The sequence below is a fragment of the Callithrix jacchus genome, chromosome 5 (assembly GCF_049354715.1).
Source record: "Callithrix jacchus isolate 240 chromosome 5, calJac240_pri, whole genome shotgun sequence".
NCBI classification, from domain to species: Eukaryota; Metazoa; Chordata; class Mammalia; order Primates; family Cebidae; genus Callithrix; species Callithrix jacchus.
In genome coordinates, this window is record NC_133506.1 from 154,854,142 (window position 1) to 154,880,070 (window position 25,929).

Below are 25,929 nucleotides of genomic sequence, written 5' to 3' on the forward strand. Positions count from 1 at the left end.
AAAAATTAGCCAGGTGTGGTGGTATGGTGTCTGGTCCCAGCTACTCAGGAGACTGAGGGGGAAGGATCATTTGAGCCTGGCAGGGCAAAGCTGCAATGAGCTGAGATCGTGCCACTACACTTCAGCCTGGGCACCAGAGCAAGACCCTGTCTCAAAAGAATAAAATAAAATAAGATAAATTGGCATTCAACAAATGGTGCTGGAAAAATTGGTACTAGAAGAGTTGGATATTTATATGCAAAAAAAGGATGAGGAAGGTTTCAGTCCTTATATCACACCATATAAAAAAATTAAAATGGAACATGGGCCTAAGTTGGAAACCTTAAATTATAAAAAACGTCTAGAAGAAACAAATATGAGGAAATCTTTGTGACCTTACGTTAGCAAAGATGTTTTAGATACGGCCACAAAAGCAAAACCAATAAAAGGAAACATTGATAAACTGGACTTTGTTAAAGCTTAACTTCTTTGAACACGAAGAAAACTAAAAGACAAGCCACAAGCTGGGAAAAAATATTTCAAAACACATCTAAGAAAGGACTAGGATCTAAAATATATAAAGAGCACTCAAAAATCAATAAAAATAAAACAATAATTAGATAATTTTTAAAGGAGGGCAAAAGAATCTTCAGCAAAAAAGATCTATAGATGGCAAAGAAGCACATGAAAGGGTGTTCCATATCAAAAATTCATCCACAAATTAAAATTAATGAAACTGAAACAACAGTAAGCTACCTTTAAGTATTAGAATGACTTTTAAAAAATCAAAGTGGGAAAAAAAAAAGCTTTGACATTCCAAGCCCTGGTAGAGATACATAATAGCTGAAAGTCACATATCCTGCTGGTAGAAAACAGTTTGGAGTTTCTTATAAACACACATCAACCATACAACCCAATAACCCTACTCCTTGGTTTTAACTCCCCAGAAATGCAAATTTATATTCACAGAAGTACATAAATGTTTATAACAGTTTTATTTGCTTTCATCAAAAACTGGAAACTACCCCAATATTTCTCACCTGGTAAATGGATAAACAAACTAAAATAAGCTCCATATTATGGAGTACTAGTTAGCCATAGAAAAGAACCAAGCAGTGACACATGTAACAAAATCACTTTCTTGCTGTCACTTAGATGATACCAAAACATTTTTAATGGCTTTATTAAAGTATATGTTATAGAACATAAGATTTATTTGTTTTCAGTGTACAATTTAACGATTTTTAGTAAATTTTCACAGTTATCTGACCATCACCATAGTCTAATCTTAGAATATTTTCACCACCCCAGAAAGATCCCATGCTCACCTCCAGCCCAAAGCAACCACTAATCAACTTTTTATCTCTAAAGGTTTGCCTTTTCTATATATTTCATATAAAAATGGTTATACAATATGTGTTCTTTGGGGTTTGACTTCTTTTACTTTGAGTAGTTTTTGAGATTCATCCATGTTGTACATGTATTAGTATTTTGCTCCACTTTTTTGCATAACAGTATTACTTTATGTGGAATATCACATTTTGTGAACCCATTTATCAGTTGGTGAACATTTGATTTGTTTGTATTTTTTGGCAATTTTGAGTAACGCTGCTGTGAACAGTCATATACATTTTTCTCTGTAAATATACATTTTTATTTATTTGGGGTATAGACCTAGGAGTAGAATTGCTGGATCATATGGTAAATTTATGTGTAACTTTTTAAGAAACTGCCCAACTGTTTTTCAAAATGACCTTATTCCCCAGCAATGTGTGACAGTTCCAGTTCCTCCGTGTCTTCACTCCCACCTGTTATTGCCTGTTTTTTTATTACAGCCATTCTAGTGAATGTGAAGTAACGTCTCATTACAGTTTTAATATATATTTCCTAGTGACTAATGATATTGAGCATCTCCTCATGTATTTATTGAATGCTAAAACATTTTTAGATTATTTTACTAAAACATTTAGTGATTCATTATAGACACAGAGTTTGTGTTCTTCCTAGTCAAAGAAGTTTCTATGCCCTCAGAATTAATCATTTTATTACTGGTGTGCCTAAATGAAATAAAAAAGTCAGTCTTGCTTTTAAAGACAAATCCCCAGGACAATATCATACCCCAAATTTTTTGAACGTAAAAAATTTTAATAATGATTATGGATGAGAAACTCTCAAATACTTAGTGTTGGTATAAGCTAAACAAGCAAGACCTCCCTATATGTGTAGAAAATGCTACATTCAACTAGTGTGTTGGGTTGTAATGCAATCCAACTAAATAAACTTTCCAAATAAATGAAGTTTCTAGGCTTCCCTAAGTGAGAACCTTTGTGAAGCATTATGGTTATCCGTTAAGTTTTATTTTATTTTTAATTGACAGTTAATAATTGTTTATTGGGTATACTGTGATGTTTTGATACATGTATACAAATCAGAGTAGTTAGCATATCCGTCATCTCAAATATTTATTATTTCTTTGTGGTAAGAACATTCAAAATTCTCTTTTGAAGCTATTTTTATATATAGGTGTGTGTATATATATATATACACGCATGCACGTGTATGTAGTTATTATGTATGTAACTGTATAGTTATAATTTATATAACTATTCATACATAGTAATTCTTAACTACAGTCACTTTGCTGTGCAATAGAACACCAGAGTTTATTCCTCCTACCTGTAACTGCACCCGGTGACCAACATCTCTCCTTTTCCCATCCATATCTCCCCATCAGCCTCTGGTAACTACCATGCTACTCTCTACTTTTATGAGTTTGCCTTTTTTAGATTCCATGTGTGTGAGATCATACAGTATTTGTATCTATGGGCCTGGCTTATTTTATTTAACATAATGTCCTCCAGATTCATCCATGTTGTCACCAATGACAGAACTTCCTGTTGTTTTTTAAAGCTGAATATTATTTCGTTGTGTATATATACCATATTTTTTTAATCCACTCATTCATTGGTGGGCACTTAGGTTGTTTCCATATCCTGGTTATTATGAATCACGCTGCAGGGAAAATGGGAATTCCTTTGGTATATTGATTTCAGTTCCTTTGGGTAAATACCCAGTAGGATGGCTGGATTATATGGTAATTCCATTTTTAGGTTTTTGTTGTTTGTTTGCTTCTTTGTTTTGACACAGGGTCTCACTCTTGCCCAGACTGGAGTGTAGTGGTGCAATCAGTGCCCACTTCAGCCTTGAATTCCTGGGCTCAAGTATTTCTCCCACCTCAGCCTCCCAAGTAGCTAGAACCACAGGTGCATGCCACCACACCCAACTAATTTTTAAATTTGTTACAGATATGGAAGAGTCTTGAACTCCTAGGCTCAAGTAATCCTCCCATCTCAGCCTCCCAAAGTGATGGGATTACAGGCATGAGCCATAGGCCTATTTTTAGTTTTTTGAGGAGTTTTTAGTTTTTATGAGGAAATTCTTTTTCAAAATGTCTTTACTAATTTATGCACTACTAAAGTGTAGTTGTTCCCCTTTCCTCCACATCTTTGCCAACACTTATCTTTCATCATTTTTATAATAGCCAATCTAACATGTGTGAGGTGATATCTCACTGTGGCTTTATTCTCATTTCTCTGATGATAGAGATGTTGAACATTTCTTCGTATGTCCACTGGCCATTTGTATGTCTTCTTTTGTTTATCTTAAAACTTTTCCCACTTTTAATAGGGCTATTTGTTTCCTCGTTCCTGAGTAGTTTTGGTTCCTTCTATTACGCTTATCTTCCTAAAACTTGTTACTACTTTGTTCCCTGCTCTTTTAGGCAAAGGATAATACTTAATTTTTCACTTTAAAAAGTCGAGTTTATCATCCTGAGTACCCATTGTTACACCATGAAGTGATATAACTCCATGTCTGTTATTTTCAGATTCAGCTGTCAGCACAGTTCCCTTTAATATTCCTCAGCCATACTGATGAAAATTGGTTGTTTACAATCTCTTCTAGATTGCAAAACCAGATGACTCATTGTATCAAGGCCTTATGATAAGGCTTAAGAATCAGTCAACTGCTTAGTGAGGCCCTACAGGAAATGTGAATTTTGTACTCTGATAGGGAATGACTTTAGCTTCTACCTCAAGTTTCACTGGGCACTGGATGATTTGAAAGACAAAGTGACAAAACTGTCTTTAGTAAGTGAATGTTTCTACAGGCAGCACCAGGTTCACACTCCTCTTACATGCACATGGCTGTCCGGCTGGCCTAGGGCACTCTTCTCCCCTAGTGTAGCTGCTTGAATTTCTTTCTCTTCTTTCCTCATTCCAAGGCTTACTTCTGACAACTGCTGCAAATCAGAATAGATACCCTAATCATAGCCACCTTACCCCATACCCTAGTGATAGTCCTTAGTCATTCCAATATGAAACTTGACCAGGATTTAATAATGGCAATGATAGTGCCTATAGCCTAGGCCATTTTTTGAGTATTTATTCTGTGTCAAATACTGTGCTAGAACTTCAGGTGGGTCATTATTTTAATTCTTAAAAAAATCACTTTGGGAGGCCAAGGAAGGTTGATCACTTGAGACAGGAGTTCAAGACCAGCCTGGGAAACATAGTGAAACCCCATCTCTACTAAAAATGCACACAAAAAATTAACCAGGCATGGTGGTACATAGTCCCAGTTACTCAGGAGGCTGAGTGGGAGAATCACCTGAACCCAGGTGGAGGTTTCAGTGAGCCAGGATCACACCATTGCCCTCCAATCTGGGTGACAGAGTAAGACCCTGTCTCAAAAAAAAAAAAAAAAAAAAAGATAGCTGAGAGAAGAGAAGTATTAACCTGAAACCTATTGAGGTAATTTATTTTTTTTTTTTTTTGAGACAGAGTCTCACTTGGTTGCCCTGGCTGGAGTGCAGTGGCACAATCTCAGCTCACAGCAATCTCTGCCTCCCGGGTTCAAGTAATTCTCCTGCCTTAGTCTCCCGCATAGCTGGGATTGTAGGCATGCACTACCAGGCTCAGCTAATTTTTCATATTTTTAATAGAGGCAGGGTCTCACTATGTTGGCTGGCCTGGTCTGGAACTCCTGACCTCAGGTGATCTGCTAACCTCAGCCTCCCAAAGTGCTGTGATTACAGGCATGAGCCACCACACTTGGCCCCGCTGCAGTAAATTTGCATGCCAAATACCACTAACTTATCAAGGTGTCAGTGTTCTTATTCATAATCTCCAGGATAGGTAAGTGGTGGCAAGGGGAGCTGTGGAGAAGGAGGGGGTAAAGAAGAAGAGAAAGAAATCAGAAGCCAGTTCCATGGGGTGAGCAGAAGATGGGAGAGATGAGTGAGAATTGATCCAAGACCAGTAGCATGGTCCAGCTACAGCAGCTATTGAGACCTGACTGTCTATGGTCTCTGTTTCTATCTCTTAGCCTCCACCCTCACCCCATAAGGCTTCCTTTCACTGCCAGGAAACCCTTGACTTACAGCTGAGGAAGTACCAGCTTCCTCTGCCCATCTGGTATGAGAGGAATGGTGTCCTCCTTCAATTCCGCAAATAGAAGAACGATGTTCATTTACATTCTAAGCTTTGTAGTCATGGGATTTTAGAGCTGGAATACACCTTTATTTGAATGAGGAGACTGAGGCTAGGAGGCAAAGTGGTTCATGGAAAGTCTGAACCCAAGTGCTTTTCTAACCATGCTTGTTGTCACAGGTTGGAACTCTGAATGTAATGTCCTCTAGATCCATCTTAAAGTCTGTAAAATTCCACCTGTATTTTGAATTAAATATGACTTTATAGATTGACTTGTGAATAAAACCATAGTAGAATAATACTGTTTCTACTGCAACATATATTCCAATCACCAAATTATGAAGGAACTTTGGAATATCCTGTTTGTTGTTTGCAAACTGTGTCTGTGCTTGGATGGCTTCCAAACACCTAATTGTGACCCAGACTTACAATTCAGTTTTCATCAGTGACACTCTGGCCTATCTCAGTATATATGTGAGATACCTGTGATTACTACACAAGTTTTCTTTAAAAAAGTCTCTTTAAAAACATGATTCTCACCAGACGGTTTCATGTCGTTCATGTTTTAGAGAATTAACAGATTATTCGTTGAAAGGAATCGCCTGCAGAAATGGTTTAATAGTATAAAGACAATTTAAATTCTGAAGTAGGTTTTCCCTCTTACTGTTGGAATAAAACACAGGAATACAAATTGGGAGTAACAGTTTTTAAAATTTACAATTGCTCCGAGTGCTTATATTGCACATAAATTAAATATAACAAATAACTTACTCGTGATGCCAATGTGACCAGTTTAAAAACTGGCCTCTGTTTGTATGTACTTCTTACCCTTGTGACTTGTCTTTGCAACAGCTGAAGTACTGATAAGCAGACTTTCTAATCAAAGTGCTTCTTTAAAATAAGCCTCGCTGTGTAGCATCCCTGTAAATACATATTCATCCGGCGAGCTGTGTGCAGTGCGCTAGGAACTGTAAGGATTGCATATGTCATTCAGCAAAGCCACTGTTCCTCAAATATTTACTCTCACGTATTCAAAAGAATTCAGTTTTACAGCTGACTAATATAAAAAAGATACATATTGTGTATCTCTGGAAATATAAAACAGTCTCAGAAATGAATAGTCCATTTTTATTATGAGGAGTGAGTTCCAATTTGAAAAAAATAAAGAAGCAAGGCACTGCAGTTTCCCTATATTCTAAACCAAATTCCTGTCATTTCATCATAGGAATTAAGGAATCTGGTAAGACTTGTGAACTGAACCTTTATTCCACAGAGCAAAAGGCTTTATACAAAATTCTGCATATTCAGGGTAATTAAACTGCCTCAGTCTTTGTTCTCTCATCACCTGGAAGCAGTGGCAGGTGAAATGGATCGTCTGTAGCAGTGCCTCACTTGAAAAGTGCTTGTTTCCATGTTGTGCTTCTTGGTTTTCCTTGAAGGAACCCTACAGAATAAAAAGGGACAGTTACCTTATGTATCAGCAGAAAGCTGTATCCATAACACCTATAGCAGCCATTCTTACTTGCTTCAGAATGAGAGCTAAAGGACAATCCCAAACTGTGGCCTCTGGGGACTGTCTTAAGCATCACAGCAAGGACATCCCGTGAAATGTGCCTGTATGACTCTGCAGCTGCTACTCTCTCAATGTCTCCTGTGCTACTTCAACTCGAAGTTTTCCTTCATAGCCCCTTTTTCATAGTTTCTGTTGCTCCAACTTCTGGGTGGTTTTCTCATCCTACTTGTGGGAAATGATCATAATGATCTCTTGCAGAAATAATGTCAGCTATCTGTGTTAAAACTAGAAAATGTAGGCCGGGTGCAGTGGTTCACACCTGTAATCCCAGCACTTAGGGAGGCCGAGGCAGGTGGATCACAAGGTCAAGAGATCGAGACCATCCTGGCCAACATGGTGAAACCCTGTCTCTACTAAAAAATACAAAAATTAGCTGGGTGTAGTGGTGCATGCCTGTAATCCCAGCTACTCAGGAGGCTGAGGCAGGAGAATCCCTTGAACCTGGGAGGCAGAGGTTGAGTGAGCCAAGATCTCACCACTGCACTCCAGCCTGGCAACACAGAGCGACTTGATCTCCAAAACGAAACAAAACAAAAAACTAGAAAATGTAACCAGTTATCTACATAGGTTCATACTTGCTGAAGAAGTGTTTATTTGATGAGCATTTCTGTAATATAGAAAACATAGGCACTAATATAAAATATCAAGTATTTGAATTTTCCATAAATTCTGTGAATATAGGCTTTATTTTTTATGTTGTCTTGTAACTTTAAAAGTTTCTAACTTTATATTGGCTGGGTAATTCATACAGGATTTAGTTCTTATGAAATAGGTTTAGAGAAAATGTGCTCTAGTATATTTATAATTTTGACTAGGATTATCTTCAGTTATTTGAAAGAATTCTTTGTAATGAGCCTAAAGTATAAAATGAAAATGTCATATATCTCAAAGAAATGACATTCACAGTGGTAAAAAGCCTCCATTTCTTTGTATGGATTAGTAGTCTATATCTATGAATATTCCCTCCCTCTTCTTTCAAACTATCATTAAGAAATTCAAGGCAAAGACGACAAAATGTTATAAAAAGGGATATCATTGATTATTAAATGTCCAGCCTTATGACTGCATGGCAGCAATTGAACAGCAGGTATTTGATGCATTTGTAGCAGACTTTCCACGTCTACAACCTCATTTCCTTTTCTTATTTTTTGAAAATGAAACAGTACTTTGTTGTTTAAGTTATGGACAATAATATATATAATTGGTTAGACTTGTTTGTTTTGTAAATACAGTGCCAAGATTTGTTTCACTGAAGAGCTGTGAAATACAAAATTTACTCTCACTAGAAAATCTGGAAAAGTGATATACACACTTTTAATAGACATTTCAATAAATTCTAAGTACATCAAGAACAGGTTTAATTTATCCACATGAAGCTAGGCTTATTATAACTGACTTACTCATGAAACATTAATAAAACATTGTGTTTAGTTCTAACCTGATTATAATCTGACCTTCTGACAAAAGACAGAACTAGAAAGTATCTCTGATAACATTAACCTAATGCTGGGTTCATCCATCATAATCTAACCTTTTAAAAATTTGTTTAAGAAAAAGGCCCTCTCACGGATGTGCATTGATAATCTCCTCCAGCCCTCAGCCCAACAGATTCCCGGTGCTGCTGGGCCCGTCGCAGGCTGTCTGCAGTCAGTAGAGCATGCACAGCAACCGAGGCAGGTGAAGCGGAGTTCCAGTGTGGCTCTGTTCTTACTGTATTGCAGCCTTTACAAAATGTCTGTATTTCAAAGACAATGTTTCCTTTTTAAGCTGGGATTTTTTAAGTAGATTAGACCCCAAATGCAAATTTTTACATTTGCATTTGGGGTCTAATCTACTTTTTTTTTTTAACCCAGCTTAAAAGAGAATTTTAAGCAAATAACGTAAGAAGTTTTGGAAGTCTTATGTAGAAATTTCAAATACTGAGATAACTATCTTCGTTTGAGTGCCTGCTCTGGAACACCCATTAGCCTGTGCTGAACCCTATTAACTTCCACAGGGGTGGTGTTGAAGTTAACATCATGTACTTTCATCCGACTTGGAACACAGGGATGCGTGGGTGGCTTCCGAAGGTGCACTCTAGTTAGGAACACAGACAAACAAACAGTTCCAGTAATTTTAGAAATAAGGAGGTGCCAGGTTCTAAAGGCCGAAGAAGAGACCCAGAGCCAGTAAGCATGACATAGGGTTTTACTGGTGACTTACCTATGGGGAAAGAGTCCCGTGGTAGCAGGCTGGCAGGAGACCCATAAGGCTCAGTGGCAGCAGGCTAGACAGGAGAACTGCAGCCACTCTCAAAAAGCCTGCTGTTTACATCGCATTTTCACTTTCACTTAACACTCCCCCATCCAACCGCAACAACCTCTATCTGGCAGCCTTCATTTAACCCAAAACAAAGGGCCTTGATTCCCAGTATGGCCTGTGTTCCATGAGATGAGCCAGAGAGGGCTCAGATATTCCTCATAAATAAGAAATGGATCTCCGGGTTGGCCAGCCTGATTCCCTAGCTTGGGACTCTCAACTGCATTCAGGTGTGTCTGCCATAAAGGATCATGCTCAATCAAGGTTTGCTCAAGTCATCACTGTCAGGCGCAGCTTACCATGTACCATGACACTTGGAAATAAAACACCGTATCTCTTGGAACTGCAGTGTCCTCCTATTTCTAAAATTGAGGACTTCCTCACTCTGAAAGCCTTTACTGAGAGCTAGTTATGAGCAAGGCATTATGGAAAATACAAAGAATGGCTATGGGTCCTACTCTAAGTAAAGCTAGGGAAATTCCTTCATTCATTCCATAGTTGTGAAGGGGACATCATGTACTTTCATCCTACTTTGGGCTCTTAGAACACAAGGATGAGTGGGTGGCTTCAGAAGATGCACTCTAGTTAGGAACACAGACAAACAGTTCCAGTAAACGCCGATAGTGTTTATTCAGTAGATACCTGTTGAGTGTTCTGGGCACTGTTTTATGTGTTTGCAAGGATCCCTGTCCTCCTGGAGCTTACTTTTGATCAAAGGGAGACAGGTGATAGACAGTATTTTAAAAATGAAATATCTAGTATGTTACAAGGTTGTCGGTGGTAGAAAATAACACTGGAAGGAAATGAGACCAAGAGTACCTGCAAGGGAAAGAGATCAGGACTCTCCCTGTAAAGGGAGATTAGAGGTAGGCCTGGAGGAACGGAGGGAGGGAGCCAAGTGACTCTCTTGGGGAAAGAGCATCTTGGGCAAAAGGAACATTGGAGCAAAGACCCTGTGGCAGGGATGTGCTTGGCAAGGAGGCCAGTGGGCAGCATAGGGTGAGCAAGTGGGCACACAGTAGGAGAAGAGGACTGAGTAGTGATTGGGGAGCATCACACAGGGTCTTGAAGGCCATAGTAAGTACTTTGCCTTTTTACCCTGAGTAGGATGTAAAGTCCTTGCAATGTTTTGAGTAGAAGAGTGACTGATCTTCCTTATGTTTGGAAAAGATCACGTTAGCTGCGGTGTTGGGAATGAATGATTCTGCAAGGGTAAAATCAGGGAAATCTGCCAGGAGGTATCATGAGAGATGATGGTGTCTTGGACTGGGGGTAGCAGTAAAAGTAGTAAGAAGTTACTGTTTCTGGGTGTATTTTAAAATTCGAGCCTATAGTCTCCCTCTGGGACTTCCTACCAATGGCTGTTTTCCCTCAGGTTTCTCTAGTCTTACAGAGGCAGGTAAAGTGTGGGGGATGATCGTGTGGAGTAGTGATGGCTACAGCAGCAGAGACAGATAAATCCATCTTAGCAAAACATGTTAGAGAGTCCTGCTAAGTTGAAAGCATGAGTGTTTAGTGCCTGTTGTCAACTTGGCTCTTTAGCAGAAATTCTAAGCAGATGGAAAAGCCAGAGTCAACATTACAGTCCACTATACCGTAATCTTTTTCAGGCCATCAAATGCTTATTCATGTACGTGCCCTCCAAGGCTAACATCTGACATATGGTAGGTGGCCAGTAATTTGGGGCAGGAGAGAGATTAGACTATATTCACCTTGTTTATTTACATTTCAGTGGGATCTGCTGTTTTGTCTTGTTTATCACAGTATCCCAGGGCCTGGAACACTGCCTGGCACATAACAGGTGCTCCACCTTGAATGAATGAATGAATGAATGAATGTTCCCTCTGTTTGAAATGCTCTTCTCCCAGATGTCCTTACAGTTCATTTCTTCATTGGGGTCCTTACTGGCCACAAACTCAGGGAAGCCTTCCCTGGCCTCCTCCCATCATTTAGCAATCCTCCCCACACTACACATGCTCCCCAACTCCCATCCTGTGACACACCCTGTATCTTACTAATTATCTTAGTTTTTTGTTGGTTTCCTCCCACTACAGTGTAAACTCTCTTGCAGGGACTTTGGGTTTTCTTGTTTACTGCTATAATCTTACAATCTAGAAGAGGGTCTGTCACAAAGCAGACGGTCAATCAATATTTGCTGGGTGAATGAATGAGCTTCTTCCCCACCCCGCCCTCATTCCTGACATTTCTTTTATTCTTTCCTCTTGTGACCATCACATTCATTTTTTTCATCGCTTTAATTAATAAACCTATAAATATTTATTAAACAATTATTACCCAATGATAGGTTAAGAGTTACGGGAAATGCAAGATAAGAATTAAAGTCCCTGTCTTCAAAAGGCTTACTTTCAAGTTGAGGATATGCTGTTAACTTTTGAAACAATGATGTGCTAATTGGCAATCATCCCATTCATTTGTACAGTACCTCACAGTTTGCTGTAAAATGATTTCACAAGTAAATTTGCATGTGTCATCTTCCTCTATTAAGTTAATAGAACGATACTGATGAAAAGTGTTGAGTAGAAATTCATTGAAAAAAAACAAGTGAGAGCTGAGAACACAAGAAGCAAACAGTGAACTTGAGTAAGAAGGTTGGGTAGGTCTTCAAAAACAAAGCGGAAAGACAGTGCTTTCAAGTTAGAAAGAAAGCAAATGCTCTGAGGTCATACCAGCTGCTGTGTGTCCAAGGGCTGTGAAGTGCCTGTACTAGGAGAGTGAAGGATTGGTATCAGGAAGTCCTGAGGAACAGTGGGAAAAGGGGGATGGAGGTTTGAGAGGCCTGAGTCAGACAGGTTATGCTAGGAGGAGCAGTGGCAGTTTGGAAATAAAGAATGGCAATGTGGACATGATAGCTTGACAAGTCTGTCCCACAGGCAGGGCACCAGACAGATTGGATTACAGAAAAAGTTTGAAGTCTGTTGTAGTAACCCATGTGGAGAGCTACGAGGGCTAGAAATAATCTTCTGTATTATACAGCCAGTAAACCGTCAAGTACTAGAATGATTCAAGCCCCTCAAAATAAACATCAAAGGCAACTATATTGTCTCTACTTAAAGCAGTTGAATCATTGAAGTTGTGATAGCTGCAACTTCAGTTTAATTATGAAAAGAAGCTGGCGTAGACACCACAGAAATGACAGTGCGGTTTTCTGACTATCCACTCGAATATACGCAACTCTACTTAGAGAATTTTTTAATCCCAAAAGCAGATACTTGAGGTAATGAGAAAAGGGGGTGGGAAATAAATATTTTTGCTCTGGTCTAGAAGACAGGAATATTTAATATTCTTAAATTTTTAAATTCAGGAGAAATACTGTCACCTCACAGTTAAATTCAGTAGCCTACTTTCTTTTATGGTAATTTCAGAGAAGCTTTTCTTTCAAACCTGCTAAAGAAAGAATTCTGTACCATCTAATACTCATAGGGCAAAATAGAAATTAGAATGAGGGAAATATTATCCATCTAAGAGATATCCTCTCTAGTTTAAATATCACTCTTTATTTCCTTCCTTACATATCCCTGGGGTAGAGGTATGGGTTGGGAATTGGTTTATCTAGGCTTAACGCAATTGCTTCTGCCTTTAGATATGCCAGTGGAGGGAAAAGAAAGCTATTAAGACCATTAGGACACTAATAGCTTAGGAATCAAGTATTTCTTTCTATTTTTCAAATGTAAGCATTGTACTAAAATCCTGTTTCAAAGTGCAGAATGGGTTTGTATATAAAAACAGTTCTGAAAAGAACAAAATAAACAGATACCAGTGACCGGTGAATAGTGTTTATAGTAAAGAGTCTTAATGGCAGGCTTCAGCTTTAGGTAAGTTGTTATATTTTAATTATTGGTACCTAATGTTCCATTCTAAGATACTCATTTGATTTTGAACTACATTTAGCTTTTAAATGTATCTTCTTTTCTTTCTGCACCATAACAAGATAAAATATCTACAAGATTTTGTTTTACCTCCTACCTCATTATTTCTTTGTCACTTAATTATAATTATTGATTGATTCACTATGCTACTTCTCTAATATATAGAATACAGTAAATAGCTATAGACATAAATATTTTAAAATTTAATTAAAGATGATTGTGGATACCTATGAGCTAATAAATTTTAAAACTGAGATGAAATTGATGAATGCTGAGAAAAATATTTAAAATGCCAAAATTGACACTTAAAAGACTTATGGAAATTTAAATGGTAAAATCTTCCCATTCCCCCCAAAAAATTCAAGACCTGTATTTTACTACAGGTAAATTCTACCAAATTTTCAACAGGTAATGAATTTCTTTTCTTATACAAACTGTCCCAGGAAACATGGAAAGCTGTCCAGCTCATTCTATGAGGCTAGTGGGATCTTAATTCCAAAAATATTGAAGGGGAGAAAAAAGGGAAAAGAAATTAAGGCTCATTTCATGTATGGCTATAAATATAAAAATTCTAAATGAATTATTATTAATGTTACTAAATGTGTGTATATGCCTCTGTGTGTGTGTGTGTGTGTGTGTGTGTGTGTGTGTGTATTACATCAGAACTCAGTAGAGTTTAACCATTAAGATCAGAAAAAGGACAGGAATTTTCCATAAACTACTGCTGTTTTACGTAGTTCTTAAGGCTAAGAACAATTCTATAAGAAAAAATGAAGAAGTTGTAGGTATAACTAGTAAGTTGCTAGAAACACAATCAACTTTTAGGAATCATTAGCATTGTTGTACATCATTGATAACCAAATATAAAAAAATTTTTTTAAAACGTTACAGTTGCATCAAAATTTATGAAGTATCTGGGAGTAAATTTAACCAAGAAAGATAAAACTTTTTTGGAGAAAATTTTAATTTTTAACATTAATGAAGGACATAGAAAATGATCTGTATATACTGAGCTGTTTGGGGATCTTGGATAGTAAAACCTAATGTCAGTGTTCACAAATTAATTTATAAACCGATTGGTATTTCAATTCTTTTAATATATCTATACACTTATTGTAAAAGTTACAAAGAAGAATAAATGTTCCCGAATAATCTAGTTAATCCTGAAAAAAAGAATAAATTCTACCACATATTGAGATATATAAGAAATAAAGAGAATTAAGATAAGAGATATGAAAAATATAGAAAGCTGGATACACACATTTGTACACTTGATAGATACATAGAAGAGAGAGCAAAAGAAAACGAAGAGTGAGGACGGAGGCCGGGCTGTTTCTATGTAGATTACCATATTATCTGTAAATAATGGCAGTTTTATGTCTTTGTTTCCAATATATATTCACACATTCAAGATAAGACAATACGGCCAGGCGCGGTGGCTCATGCCTGTAATCCCAGCACTTTGGGAGGCTGAGGCAGGCGGATCATGAGGTCAAGAGATCAAGACCATCCTGGCCAACATAGTGAAACCCCGTCTCTACTAAAATATTAAAAATTAGCTGGGTGTGGTGGCGTGCGTCTCTAGTCCCAGCTGCTTGGGAGGCTGAGGCAGGAGAATTGCTTGAACCCGGGAGGCGGAGGTTGCAGTGGGCGGAGGTTGCAGTGAGTGGAGATCGCACCACTGCACTCCAGCCTGGCGCCTGGTGACAGTACAAGACTCTGTCTCAAAAAAAAAAAAAGATAACACAATACATCTCTGAGAAAAGGAATTTTTGTTTAATAGTAGAACTAGATTAAAGACCAAAATGTGAAAAAGCAAAACCATAGATATAAAGCTAATTAATCAAAATATAGTTATCTCTGTAATTCAAGACAAAACCCCAAAGCATAAGCATTTTTAGAACATAATTTGATGATCTCAGAATTTAGAAAATACGTGCAACAAAGAACATGGATAAAGTTAATAGATACATGACATTTGGGAGAATGCATTCGCAGTGTTTCAAACCAACAAGGAACTCTTACCTAAAATATATAAATCAGGCTGGGTACAGTGGCTCACATCTGTAATCCCAGCACTTTGGGAGGCTGAGGCAGGCAGATCACCTGAGCTCAGCAGTTCAAGACCAGCCTGAGCAACATGGTGAAACCTGTGCCTGCAATACAAAAATACAAAATACAGAAATTAGTCGGCCATAGTGGTGCATGCCTGTAGTCCCAGCTACTTGGGAGGCTGAGGTGGAAAGATCACTTGCACCTGGGAGGTGGAACTTGCAGTGAGCTGAGGTGGCACCACTGCACTCCAGCCTGGGCGATAGAGTGAGATCCTATCTAAAAAGTAATAATAATAAAATTATATACATAAATCAACAATATAAAGGCAAGAGCCTCCATTATTTAAATGGGCAAAAGATATGAACAGGAAATTTATAGAAAAAGAAACCCAAAAAACCAACAAGCATGTTAAAAAGATGTCAAATCTATTAGTAGTTAGAGGAGCAAAAAGTAAAACAATGAGCTATTATTTCATATCTCTTATACTGGCCAAAATTAGAAACCTGGATAATACTAAGAGTTGATGGAGATCTGAATATACAGAAACTGTCATGCACTGCTAGAGAGTGGGCACTCCCAGTTCTACTCCACATTATAAATCCCAAGGAAATTCTTCCAAAGATCCAAAGGGGCCTTTATCACAGCCTTGTGTCATGGGGATTAGAGGCAGCCTGGTGTTTGTTACCAGGGGAGTTTTGTGCAGCCACGAGAAGCAACGGGCCAGTCACACAGTGACACAGGTAGATTTTTAAAATAATACTTAATGAGAAAAGTAAGGAACAAAATGAAATTTTTAACCCTGTATATTTTTAGCAGTTCAAAAGCATATCCACAAAAGAATGAGTAATATTTTATAAGGGCACATGTAAACAAAAGGAGAAACATTAAATACATTACAGTTGTCACCTACTGTGGTGGAAGGAAATGAAAATAGGAGATGGAGATAAAAGAGAAAAAACATGTTTTAAAAGCTCAAATTATTGAAAAGTCATCATTCCCACTGCCACTCATGATTACATTAGATATTTTATTCAATAATGATTTTACTCTAATAGAGATAATAGTAAATTTCATCAGACCTTTCTTTAATGGTATGTATAAGATATATTTGTAATGAGTACTGCTTAGTTTGACCATGTTGCTAAAATCTTCCTTTAAATTATATATATGATTCCATAACTAATTTGAATTCCTATGAATAGACTTGAGCAATAGTTACTCAATACTGAACCTCTATTTGTTCATTTTTTTAAATCCTTTCATTTATTGTATCAGACACTGAAAATGTTACTAATTAGACTTACCTTTTTTCTTAATTGAATAGTTATAGAGAATTGACAAAATGATTTATACAAATTGACCAAATTAATATAGACATAATACAGAATTTTAACCATCTCTTCTTTCGTACGTTTGTCTCATTTCCTATGTTCCACTGGGAACTGTTATTTCAAGATCGATGAGATAGACAGTATAGACATTCTGTTTAGCTTTAGTATGGAAACTCTGTTCTTTCATAAAATGTCATTGTTTACATTGCTGAATGAGAAACATCCACAGTAATTGGTGTAGAAGAAATGCCAAAAAAAAAATTGAAAGGAGTAAATCAGGAAGGGAATCTAGTTACATGTGATCACAGGGAAACTTGAAAAGTATTATTTATAATATTTTATATACTTAAAAAATGAAAAGCAGTTTTCAGTGATCTAATTTAAGAAATAATTTATTCATTAAGTGAATTCCAAATTGATTTCAACACCATAGAAATCACAGAGAATGACTTTATTCACATATTTAGTGACAGCCATGATTTAGAAAATTGTCTTATATGGCTATGCATAGCTGAAATTTACAAAGCTAGATGCACAGCTTTTTTCAATGTTGTTGAAATTGGTGTCCTCTTTAAATTAATAGGAATTTGATGATAAATGAGTGCAGTGAGAGGTGTAGTGAGCCATGTACCATCACTGCTTACTTCACGGACCTGAGCAAGACTCCCCCCCTACCTGGCAGGATCCCTCTGGGAAGCGTCTGATGGCTTCTTAGGATATAAAAAGGCCTTTATTTTTTTTCTATTTATGGAAGCTTAGTATGGCCCTTGACTCTTAGTAATTTACATTTCTTTCCATTAGCTAGCAAACATCCAAAATTGCCCAGTGATTCCCAAACTTTATAATAGCTGACTTAATTCAGAGCAGAAGAAAGACATTCCCTTTCAGTCATCTCAGAGGTAAGCTGGAAGACTTCAGGAAGGAAAAGAAATGTATTTCAGAGTTTCTCATAAAATTGCTTAATGTCAAACTAATATTTATAAATGAGAAATGAAATTGTTGTAACATGGTATTAAAAATAATATTTTAAATTATTTTTCTTTTACATATGAGTGTGTTTTTATAAGAAATTTATTTATATTTAATTCATATTGTGTACATAATGGAGCCAAGAGAAAGTTTAGCATTTTAGAAAGAGAAAATTTTCATTTAGGTCTCTGTAAGATACTACTGAGGTAGAATTCTTCCATTTCTAGGAACTGAAGATCTGATACATATAAATCAAGTATAGAAATGTAAAGAGCATATTCTCCTTTTTTGTACATAATATTTCAAAGTTTAAAAAAAGGACATGAAGGTCTACTAAGTTCTCATGGTCTCTTGTTTCTTTCTTGACTCATTTCAGGCTCTAGAAAGTGAATTTGTTTCTTGCCAACTTCATCAGTGGATTGACCTTATATTTGGCTATAAGCAGCGAGGACCAGAAGCAGTTCGGGCTCTGAATGTTTTTCACTACTTGACTTACGAAGGCTCTGTGAACCTGGACAGTATCACTGATCCTGTACTCAGGGAGGTAGGTGTTAAGTCCTATATTATTACAAAAATTTCTGTCATCTCTCAAACACAAATTTGACATTCCATCTCTTTCTGTATAATATTTTTTTCAACATAACTTTTTACAAAACATAGATTTTAGGTTCTTGACATATATGGAAAAATTGAAAAGAGTCCAAAAACAAGTAATGAGACCAGTGTGTGGTTCCTTTTTAAATTGCAGACATTTTTAATATACTTCTATATCTATATTTTATTTTTCTTAGTTCAAAATCTCCATTAAAATCTTTAATGCTTTATGTGTGTTAGTAATAAATGAAACCTAGCTGAATATTTAAGTATGACTATTTTCATTAAAATAATCTGCCAGTGTGGCTATTCTTAAAAATAGCTAGGATTACAGGTTTAGTAGCTCACGCCTGAAATCCCTCTTTGGGAGGCCAAGGTGGGAGGAGGGCATGCACCCAGCCTGGACAATATGCTGAAACCCCATCTCTACAAAAAAATATAAAAATTAGCAGGGTGTGGTGGCACAGGCCCACTACTCTGAGGGCTGAGGTCCCATCTACTCTGGTGGCTGAAGTGGGAGGATCGCTTGAGCCCAGGAGGCAGAGGTTGCCATGAGCCAAGATTGTGCCACTGCACTCCAGCCTGGGTGACAGAGCAAGACCCTGTTTCAAAAAATTAAAAATAAATAAAAGCAATATTTCCACCTTCTAGACAGAATACTCAAAAAATGCATGAATGAAATAGATGGAGTCATGCTGTTTTATTATATGTTCTCAATCTGAAATGTTTGTAGCTAACAGTTGGAAATAATGTGCTGTAGTATATATGTAGTATTTTTAGTGAAAATATTCATATAAAATATTATTTAAATCACTTCTACATTGCACAAAATGATTTCGGATAAGTGGAAACAGTGAAGATGCAACAGCTGCTACATAAGTGTTGCTTCAAGGAAGCGATATCCCAGTCTTCCATTCTACCAGATATGTGCCATCTGTCGTATGCAAAGCACGTCATTATTTCTACATCTCCAGCCAGTGGAATGCTTTTTTATTTTTTATTTTAGAGGTGGAAAACTTGTAGATTTGAGAACTGAAGCTCTACAAAAATATTTGCATTTATAAGTTTGTTTCTTATATACCTCTATAAAATTAAAATGACTCCATTTGTATGGTTCCAGCAGAGAATGGGAAATGGAAGGGAAGAGCCTCATAATCATTGATCTTGGACCCTTAGGGCAAAACACTCTGAGAACACGTTGCAAGCATATTATTAGGGGCAATATTGTACCATATTGTGTGCACAAGAAGATAAAATTATTGCCTGAAGCCAAGAGAAAAACAGAGACAGAATGAATGAATGAGAGAGAAGGCAGATATCATGAAATTGGCTGGTGAAATAAGGAATTTTCTCTACCAGTCATTATACCGAGTACCCCCACTTGTGTATAAATTGTAATCAGATTATTTGGTAGGAGATAATTCTGAGCTTAATTATTCTCTTAAGTATACACTCTTGCTTATCACATGCCTATTTTATTAAATACTTTGTAAATTATTCTTTTAAGACTAATACCTTTTAGAATGAGAAAAAAAGAAAACAAGCATAATAGTTCATCCTTGTATTCCAAGATCAACCTTAAATTGTCTTTTGACTTCTAATTGTCATAGACATTTTTGCTTCTGAACATTTTGTTACATATTTTTACCCATTATAATAAAGTTCTGTTCTTATAAAGAAAGTTGCAAGTTAATCCTTTTGGGCAAAATAAAACTACATTAAGCATCTTATCCATGATGAAAGTATAAAGCAGCATTAAAATTGACAGAAAAATAGCAGGTTTTTCCCAGTTTAAATGAGGGCTTAAAAAGAGATAACTGAAAGAATTTGAAAATGGTATTAAAGTGGAAACCTTCTTTACATGGAAACTTTCTCTACATGGATACAGTGTTCATTATCTGAATCTTAGCAGAATACCTGTTTCTACAAAATAACACGTCAGTGCTTTGGACAGTGAAAAAAATGTGTATAAGGCTTGTAAACTGTAGTACTTCTTAATGAAACATTACATAGAAATGTAAAAATTAAAAATTGTTTTCTGTTGAATGGGAATGGTTCAAGCATATGTTGGCTTATTCTATAGACGGTCTGAACAATATCTTGTATTACAGCTTTATTACCTTCTAGTGATGCAGACTGTCTACTGCTAGTGCCTCAGCCCGGGACTCTGTCTGCTTTCAGCATGCTCATTCAGAGCACATAATTGCCAGACACTCAGGTTTCATTAGAGAGACCTGGAGTCATACTGTGAAATGTATGTTCGTTCTCCCCAAACCTCTTGCCCACTTCCTCAACCCTATAATTCTGTGTCAGTTCTTAAAACACTCCATGTGAAGGAACGCATACCTGGAATACTCTTACCTCCCTTCCCCCAGCCTGCAGAGGCCTCAGCACACACCAGCAGAGAGGTTTACCGTGACCCGGTGGACCTGTGTGGACTCAAGATTGCTTAGGAAGAGGCTCTATCTCCTTGTCACCACTAGGGGGCCATTTAGTACAGTGTAGACATAACAGATTAAATGATTTCAAGGAATGCTAGTTAATTTCCCCTCTCCCATTTCCCACTATTTGCCCCTCTAACATATTCCCATTGCTATTAATGTCGGTTAGCCACATAGAAGCTAACAGATTCCCACAAAGACAGTTCTGCACTAAAATTTAAGAATGTGAGAAATAGTGTCCTCCAAAGGATGAGAGCCCGCCTGAATCCTGTGAGCTGGGTAAATGAGGCTGCGTTATTCAATCTCACTTTACCTCAGTTGCTTTCTCTGTAAAGAAGGAATACTACATCTATAGTCATAACAAAGAACCCAGATAAGATGGAATGAAGTGCAGCGTATTCATTATTTAGTGGTCATTTATGTGCCCTTGCCTATTTACAACCCCTACGATTAGACCATCTGAGAGGCACAGTACCTTTCTTTCAAACATTCTTGTTGAGTTTTTGGAGGTCTTGTACTGATGTGTCGTAACTTGAGAGAGTTGATTCCCACCTAAGTGGTTGGACACAGGCTCTTGGAAGAAGCAGAGTTTAAAATATTAACCATTTTCTTGAGCTCAATACATTTATTTTATTTGATAATGTTTATCTTAGTATTATTATAATGCAAAGATGGTACATTTCATATCAATAAGACCCAAGGAAGGCTAATTATAGTTACGCTAAACAACTAGCCTAAGATGGATTTTTTTCATGCTTAAATTAAGCACTAATTTTAAGAGACAGATTTAATATATGAATATATATGTCTCCTTTGTAAAAAAAAAAATAATTCTATCTGCCCATAACTTTGAGTTTTGAAGTTAGTGCTAAAGTTTGAAAAATGGCTTAAGGTTATTGATTCATTTTTCCTTGACAGGCGAAATCATGAAGCAGCACTAACCATAGCAATTATGGCATTAAAATGTCAAGAAATTAGAGGTCAGAATAACAGATAACTTTCTTCTCTATGTCAGATTGAAAATTGACATTCTTTGACAGTTTAGGAACTCTGGCTGAGAAAATTATGACAGCTTAACTTATTTTATACTTGTAAAGCAGTAATTGATAATAAACTTGATCATGACAGCCTCTAGGCAGAAACATGACAGTACACTTCTGGTACAAAGCTCTTCTTAATATGTAAACATTAGATCTGTTGGGTAGTAGATTTATTTAAATTGTCTTAAGTCTTGGTTTATATCATAATCTTCTATGCTCTCTTTTCATAGATGAGCTCTATTTGAGCAGTGTTTTTCCAGCATGGGAAATAATACTTTTTCTTATCCATTTTTATATATTAATAAAAATTATATAATTTGATTTATATTTTTACTTACTAAATGATGACCAAGAAACTTCATCCTATGACCCGCTTAGGAAATAGAGTATTCTGGTTGGTAATCATTTAGTCCCATGGTTTTCCAACACCTTGATGCTCAAATATGGCCCGTGGCCCAGCAGAATCAGCATCACCTGGGAACTTGCTAGAACTTCAGCCTCTCAGGCTTCTCCAGCCTACTAAATCAGAAAGTCCATTTAATGAGATCCCCAGGCACCTTGTTTGAGACATTAACTTTTAAGAAGCACTGCTCTGCTAAAGGTGTATTAGACTCATTTGGAGAGCTTTTTTTTTTTCCTACAGAAGTCAAGAGAATGGTATAATGAACCTCCATGTACCTATCACCCAATTTCAAAATATAAAACCATTTCATCAAAACCTCACCCCACCCCTGTCCTTTTTTTTTTTTTTTTTTTTTTTTAATTTTTATTGGATTTTAGGTTTTGGGTTACATGAGCAGAGCATGCAAGACAGTTGCGTAGGTACACACATGGCAGTGTGCTTTGCTTTTCTTCTCCCCTTCACCCACATTTGGCATTTCTCCCCAGGCTATCCCTCCCCACCTCCCCCTCCCACTTTTTTTTTTTTTTTTTTTTTTAAGAGACAGAGTCTCGCTCTGACTACCAGGCTGAAGTGCAGTGGCGCCATCTTGGCTTACTGCAACCTCTACCTCCCAGGTTCAAGCAGTTCTCCCACCTCTACCTCCCAAGTAGCTGGGATTACAGGAACCCAACACCAAGCCCGGCTAATTTTTGTATTTATAGTAGAGAAGGGGTTTCACCATGTTGGCCAGGATGGTCTTGAACTCCACCTGCCTCAGCCTACAAAAGTGCTGGGATTACAGGCATGAGCCAATGTGCCTGGCCACCCTGTACTATTTTTAAATAAACATCCCATACCCATCTAACTCCCCATTCACTCTATCCTCCCCATCCCATGGGCATCTCAGAATATCCAGGGAAAGGCTTCAAGCAAGTCTATTTTGAAAAAAAAAAATTCTCTAGGAATTTCACACACATTTCCAATTAAAAACCATTAATCTAGCCTAATACTCTTATTTAATAAGTTTTTCAAGACACCTAGCTATGTGGCATCAGAACCAGGACCTCGGTCAGGTGTCCTGTTTCTTGAGGCAAGGCTTCGTTAGTCCCATTATTTTCCAGCAATTGAAAAATAACAAAATATATACTTAATTTTATTCATTAATATTCTTGCTTCAGAAAGATTCTTAAAATTTTAAGGTAAGGTATTTTGCTTTTTCAGACTGTAAAGGTTTTTCTCTATTTGATTTATGCTTTTGAATTTGTTGCAACTTTCAACTCAGTAAAACTTTCGGTAATTATATGGGGAAAATTACAATGATTTTAAGAAAACTTTATCAGCCATTTTGTTGATCATTTGATGTCATCACTTCTCAGAAAAATAGAATTTTATCAGTCTTTGAGGCTTCCAAAGGCACTGTGGGATCATGTTGTAGGTAGTAATTGATTAGTAGTTAGTATTAATTGAAGACCATGAAAATTTTTTTACTGCCCTTTTATAAAATAAGTGTAAAATACTTCATTCTAAAATTTTTTAATAAATTATTACACTTAAATGATTATAGACATAATTATTCAAATCTGTCTGCCTCAGAGTATGATTATATAGGATGGCATAGGCAATAAAAAAGGATAGAAAGATGAGAATGAGATTATAAGTTGTATCACAGCCCAGCCATTGGCATTTGAGTGACATTAAACTAGTCACTCAACTTTCATGTACCTGTATTTTCTCACTTAAAAAATGATGATAGAGGTGATACCTAATTCATAGGAGAAAAAATATGTGAAAAATACTTTAAACTATGAAGCACTACACAGACATTATTACCTAAAGGCATAATTACATGAAATATCTTAGAAGAACTTTTATTTTAATAAATTCTTTATATGTGATACCCAAATTATCAATCTAATAAAAAAATCTATGTTAGCAACAGAGAAAATAATTTGTTTTTAATATTATTTAGTTAAAAGAAGCAATTGTGGTTTTGAAATTTCTTTTCAGTATTATCTCCAAAATTTGATCAAGATATCCTAATTGCAGCTCACTTGTTGCCTGTAAGATTCTTTCTTGATCTAAATTATTATTATCATTTCTTCCTTCATTATTCTTTATATTAAAAGTTTTACTTGAGTGTCATTAGTTTTCTATTCATATCATCAAATGAAGTAGCATCACTATTACTGGCATTAAAGTTGTACTGCTTCCGCAAGAGGGAAAAAAAAGGAGTCGCTATTTCAACAGAAGCTGTAAGTATATACCAGACAAATCATTAACAAGACACTAACTTCTGAGCTTGTCACATTACTTGTCATTATTTCTATAGTTGACATTGCCGAACTGAAAAATGATTTATAAATGGCTTCTTTTTAACAGCAGGACGTATCCACATGAGCCTATCATAAAGCGTTGTTTTGCCGGCAGCTATTAGAACATACGAGCCATTGCAATGATTATTTATTTATAGATATACACATTTATCTATTTATGCTGGAAATATTAAAATATTAAGTAGTTTTTAATAACAGCCGCAGTCATAAAAACTGGTATTTTTAGTCTAATTTTCTGTTAATAGTTCTTGGTTTTCTTAGCTTGTATTTTCTTTCTCTCTGTTTTTCTCAAGCTGACAGGGATAACACCACATCCCTTTGGATCTACCAGTGGTGAAAATATGCCCATAGGAAGTAGGCTAGATTACTTCAGTCTTTATTTTCTTGCTGAAATATTCTTTGCTACTATAGAGAACTGACATGATAGGGCTATCAAGAACCAGAAGATAGATGTGTCTTTAACCAAAACAGCTGCAATGCTGGCTTTTCTGAGATGATGAACTCATAAAATTTATAAGGGAAAAAAACACACTTTTTTCATCCTGATGATGTAAATGAAGGTATTCATAATGACAACACTGAGGGCCTCTACAAGTATTGCCTTCCTTGAATTCTTTCTGTTATTCTTTATTCTTTCTGACTTCTTTATCCCTCAGCTTTTCCTTCCCCCTTTTCTGACTCTCTTTGATATGACAAGAAATATCAACACCACCTGCTGGATCTGTGTGGATGAGTTGTATCCATTTACAAGCACCATGATGCCTAATTGTCTTCATATGGGGGATGTCCAGAGTTCTTCTCCCGGGCAGTTATCCTGAGAAGTGATTGCAACAAATGGTCACAAAGTGGTTGATAAGGATTTCTTAAAACCATCTTAATTTCCCCCTAGAATTACTGAATGTTTTACTGGATGGAAATTTTTAACAAATTCAAAAGCCAAATTAAAATAGAAAGCAGACCCCTACATTTTAATTACTGGAGTGAAAATAAATATTTGGTTTTCTAAAGCTAAAGGATCATTTGGGAGCAAGAAAAATACCATGATTCCTTAAACTAGTAAGGATATAGGTTCAAATATATTTGTATGTGTTTCTCATTGCATAGGTTTGCACTGAGAGCCGGAAGGCTTGCATTGCAAAGATTTGATGAATAAGGTTTTAATATAGAAATTAGTATCAAGGAAATTAGTGACACACATTTAATTTTGATCAGTCAATAAATCTTTAATTTAGGTTTATCTTACCTCCTCATAATTACTGCAGTTCTTCACTAGGCTAGGGTCATCAATTGTGCACTAGGAAAGCATAAACAACGCAGCTAGCCAAAGTTGGATATGTGTCATTTATGTGAGATGTGATTTTTTTCTCCTCTTTATTTTTATTATGTGATGTTGAGAAGTACTAATTATTGATTTTCAGAAATTAACAGCAAGTACTTTCACAAGCATCTAAAGCCATATTTTACTCAAGGGAAGAAGGGTGAAAATTGCAGCCTGCTGTTTATGATAGAAATAGCTGGAAGGGATTTCCTCATCTTCTGTTAACATAGATTTCAGTTA

The 25,929-nt window shown here is 36.5% G+C and overlaps 1 protein-coding gene across 17 annotated transcripts in view; it reads left to right on the forward strand.

The window, feature by feature from the left end:
• Positions 1–25,929, forward strand: part of NBEA (neurobeachin) — a 730,940-nt gene that overhangs the window by 668,574 nt on the left and 36,437 nt on the right. For all 17 annotated transcript variants that reach the window (XM_078375287.1, XM_078375291.1, XM_078375289.1 and 14 more), the window contains one exon: positions 17,958–18,125. In XM_078375287.1, coding sequence (XP_078231413.1) covers positions 17,958–18,125 — 168 coding nt within the window. The remainder of the gene's footprint in view (positions 1–17,957; positions 18,126–25,929) is intronic.